The following is a 3,837-nucleotide window of genomic DNA, read 5'->3' as shown; positions in this document are numbered from 1 at the left end:
CAGCGAGGACGCTCCCACGGGGCCACATTTTGGGTTTATTTCTCTTTATTTTCCTTTTGTTTTGGGTTGTTTTGTTTTGTTTTCCGCGTCTTTATATATATATATATGTGTATATATATATATATATATATATAATCTATTCAAGAGATTCTCTATCTAAAGCACTCGCAAGGTTTCAGCGGTTTTTATGTGTAAAACTACTTTTGTGGTATATTTGGGTAAAACGGAGAGGAAACGATGAATAAAGCACAGCAAAGACATTCCATAGATTGTACCTTTGATAGAATTTATAAAGTGGGGGAGACTGAGGAGAATATAAAATAATAAGAATTGCACTTTGGGGGGGGCTTTAAAAAAGAATAAACTATATATTAAAAGTACACGCGCAGCCATTTGGTTTCTTGGGGGCGAAGGAGCCACCGGGGGCTCCTTGGGGTCCTCATGGGGTGTTGTTCTTATTCTTGGGGTTTGGGGACTCAGACAGAGGTGCCTGGGCTGGGGGGACAGGGGATGTGGGTGGGGGGTGGTGGTGATTTTGGGGTGTCCAGGGTTGGGGGTGTCAGTGATTTGGGGGTGTTCAGGACTGGGGTGTTGGTGCTTTTGGGGTGTTTGGGGCTGGGGGTGTCAGTGATTTTGGGGTGTTTGGGGTTGGGGTGTTGGTGATTTGGGGGTGTCCAGGGTTGGGGGTGTCAGTGATTTGGGATGTCCAGGGTTGGGGGTGTCAGTGCTTTTGGGGTATTTGGGGTTGGAGGTGTCAGTGATTTTGGGGTGTTTGGGGTGTCAGTGATTTGGGATGTCCGAGGTTGGGGTGTCAGTGATTTTGGGGTGTCTGGGGGTGTCAGGGATTTTGGGATGTCCAGAGTTTGGGTGTTGGTGATTTTGGGGGTGTCCAGGGTTGGGGTGTCAGTGATTTGGGATGTCCAGGGTTGGGGTGTTGGTGATTTTGGGGTGTCCAGGGTTGGGGTGTCAGTGATTTGGGATGTCCGGGGTTGGGGTGTTGGTGATTTTGGGTGTCCAGGGTTGGGGTGTCAGTGATTTGGGATGTCCGGGGTTGGGGTGTTGGTGATTTTGGGGTGTCCAGGGTTGGGGTGTCAGTGATTTTGGGGCATCCGGGGCTGGGGGTGTCAGGCCCAGCGTGTGGCTGTGTCTCAGTTTCCCCAAACAGAGCAGCACCCCCGAGGGACAATGACACACGCAGGGGGTCCCAGCCCCTCCCTGTCTGCCCAGGACCCCCATGGCTGGATCCCACCCTCCCCCCCCCCCCATTAAGCTGCTCGGGGGGGCCCCTAATCCCGTTTGGGCCCAGATTAGGGCCGGGCCAAACGCCGGCACCCAGATGGCCGCGGTTTAAGGAGCGCAGGGCCGGGGTTTGCGGGGTGCACCCCCGTGTCCCCCCAGGGACCAGCTGCACGTGGGGAAACTGAGGCAGGTGGCACCAAGGGGACGATCCCAAAACTGCCACCCTGCCCCCACACCCCCAAAGCCCCCTCCAGCCTGATCCCCCCCCCCTCAAAGGGCACGGCCCATGTTGAGGGATTAATTTGTGTCATAAGCTGCCCAGTTCTCGGGGGCGCAAAGAGCTTTGGGGGTTTTATCTCCCGGGATTTGTGGCCGAGTCGTCGTTCTTAGCGAGACGCCCTAATGCCACTTAACACCTGGGAGCCGCGATTTTCATTAGGGGCGTCAGGGACAATTAGTAAGAAAATAATTAGGGCAAGGGGCCTGCTGGGGGGGGTTAAGCCCCATATGTGCCTGGGCTGGGGGTGGAGGGACCGTGGGGCAGTGAGTCCCCCGCTGAGATTGGGTCCCAGGGAGGGTGGGGGGTCCCCACTGGGGGATGGGGACAGACAGGGGGTGCTGGGGGGACACGTGTACCCCAGGCGCTGGCCCCATTGGGTTCCATTGTGATGGGGGGGTAACACGCAACCCCTTGGCTTGGTGGGGGGGGACAGCATGGGACTGGTGACATCCTGAGCTGCCCCATGTTTTGATGGGGCCCATCCAGGCACTGAGTGGGGGGGCTACAGGAACTGGGGCTGGAGGGGCCCGGGGCCACGGGGAGGGGGGACCCGGCCCCAGCCCCACCGGCCCCGCTCGGGCAGGCAGCGCAGGGGGGACACGGGCAGGGCCAGCGGGGGCAGCACGGGCAGGGCCAGGGGGGGCGCGGGGGGGGCGGGGGGGCAGCAGGGGCAGCAGCAGCCGAGGCCGTACAGGGCGTACGGGGGGTAGCAGCCGACGTTCACCCTGCGAGGGGAAACAGAGCGCCGGGGTCAGCCCTGAGCCCCAAATTCCCACCGTGCCCCCCCCCAGGGGCCCCCCCAGCCCGCTGACCTGCGGACGCGGCGCCGGGCCCGCCGGCGATGGTAGTCGCCCTTGGCGAAATCCTCCAGGTTGGCGGGGTGGATGGCCCAGAAATGGCCTTTGCCGTTGTCGCTGCGCCCGGCTTTGACGAAGCACTCGTTGAGGGACAGGTTGTGGCGGACGCTGTTGCGCCAGCTCTTCTCCTGGGCCGAGAGGCGCCGTCAGTAGGCACCAGGGTGAACGGTGCCCGATTTGCCTGGAGAACCTGGCTCCTGGCACCCCAGGAAATCATCCCGAGACGCGGACGCTGGCGCACGCGCGTCCCCCATGGATCGCGGTCAGCGGAGATGTGGTGAGTCAAACCCACCCCGTCCCCACCCGACACCAGCGCCCCGGGCTCAGCTCCCTGTTTGTCACCCAAAATGGAGCAAAAACTCCCCAAAACAGAGCAAAACCCCCCCAAAATGTCTCCGCTCCAGCTCCCTCACCTTGTTCTTGAAGTAGGGGTAGTTGTCCATGATCCACTGGTAGATGTCGGAGAGCAGCAGCTTCTTCTCTGGCGAGGACAGGATGGCGGTGGAGATGAGGGCGATGTAGGACTGGGGGGGTTTGTCCCCGGGCTCCGGGGGGGACCGTGGGGCACCCGGGGGGTTGCGGCCGGGTTGGGCCGGGCTGGGGGGCCCCCGCTCGGCCAGCAGGGACGCGATGGTGAAGGAGCCCCCGGGCGGGCGCCGGCCCCCGGGTCCCAGCGCGTCCCCCATGGTCCCCGCGCCCGTGGCCACAGGGGAGACCTCGGGCCCGGTAATTAGTGCAGATTACAGGGTTTGCTAATTGTGTTTTCACAAACGCGCTGCCTTCGCAAAGCAGGCTGTTTATCTGGCAAAGCCCCGGGTTTAGCGGGATTTGGACCTTTAAGCCTCATAAATAAAATGATTAATCCGCTGGAGGTGGAGGAATTCAAAGCGGTCCCCAAATCCCAGGGACCCCCGGCCCCACACACCCCCAAGGCCCCTTTTGGGGTGAACCCCAGAGCGAAACCCCAAGATAGCGACGCCGAATTAAATGTAAATCTTTCATTTTATTTAACAAACACTATAATTTGAACTTTGAAGAACGTGTACTGAGGGAAAGAAAAATAATCTTTTTCTGTTTTTTTTTTTCTCTTCTCTTTACAAAAAAAAGAAAGAAACGGGATATAAGAAACAACATATGTACAGGAAGAGCTGGCCAACGCAAACACAGCACTAACAGAAGCGTGATGTTTCCAAACAGGGGCTTGGCCTGGAAAGTTTAAAAGCAATTAAATTAGAATACAAGCATTAGGGAAAAACTGGACTCCGAAGCTCCTGTGCGGCCGGGACGCGAAGCACAGGGCTCCATGCACTGAACCGATGAGCTCTACCCGACCTGTGTGTGTTTGAATCCCCTTCCCGCCCCCGTTTCAGCCTGCAAACGCATTGCTGACACACGACCAGAAGGGAAAAGGAAGATAAGGAAAAGCCGAAGTCACAGAAATAAGGGTTTCCCTTATTTCTG

The 3,837-nt window shown here is 58.2% G+C and overlaps 1 protein-coding gene across 1 annotated transcript; it reads right to left on the bottom strand.

Annotated features, from left to right (window-relative positions):
* Positions 1-1,938: 1,938 nt before the first annotated feature.
* Positions 1,939-3,067, bottom strand: LOC136113138 (forkhead box protein L2-like). The gene is made up of 3 exons (XM_065858110.2): positions 2,790-3,067; positions 2,332-2,504; positions 1,939-2,244 (listed from the first exon to the last, which is right to left on the bottom strand). Exons 1-3 carry the CDS (start codon positions 3,060-3,062, stop codon positions 2,022-2,024), a joined length of 669 nt encoding a protein of 222 aa, XP_065714182.2. The 5' UTR covers positions 3,063-3,067; the 3' UTR covers positions 1,939-2,021.
* Positions 3,068-3,837: the final 770 nt, after the last annotated feature.

This window comes from Patagioenas fasciata, chromosome 27 (genome assembly GCF_037038585.1).
Source record: "Patagioenas fasciata isolate bPatFas1 chromosome 27, bPatFas1.hap1, whole genome shotgun sequence".
NCBI lineage: Eukaryota > Metazoa > Chordata > Aves > Columbiformes > Columbidae > Patagioenas > Patagioenas fasciata.
The sequence above is the reverse complement of the archived record's forward strand: the minus strand, read 5'-3'. Positions and strand labels throughout refer to the sequence as shown.

What these genes read in the sequence shown, in the direction of transcription:
- LOC136113138 (XM_065858110.2), bottom strand. Translation starts at nt 3,062, where the DNA reads ATGGGGGACGCGCTGGGACCCGGGGGCCGGCGCCCGCCCGGGGGCTCC. An exon ending in ACCCCTACTTCAAGAACAAG is followed by an intron (nt 2,505 to 2,789) that starts GTGAGGGAGCTG and finishes CTCTCGGCCCAG; the next exon opens with GAGAAGAGCTGGCGCAACAG. An exon ending in GCCCGGCGCCGCGTCCGCAG is followed by an intron (nt 2,245 to 2,331) that starts GTCAGCGGGCTG and finishes TTCCCCTCGCAG; the next exon opens with GGTGAACGTCGGCTGCTACC.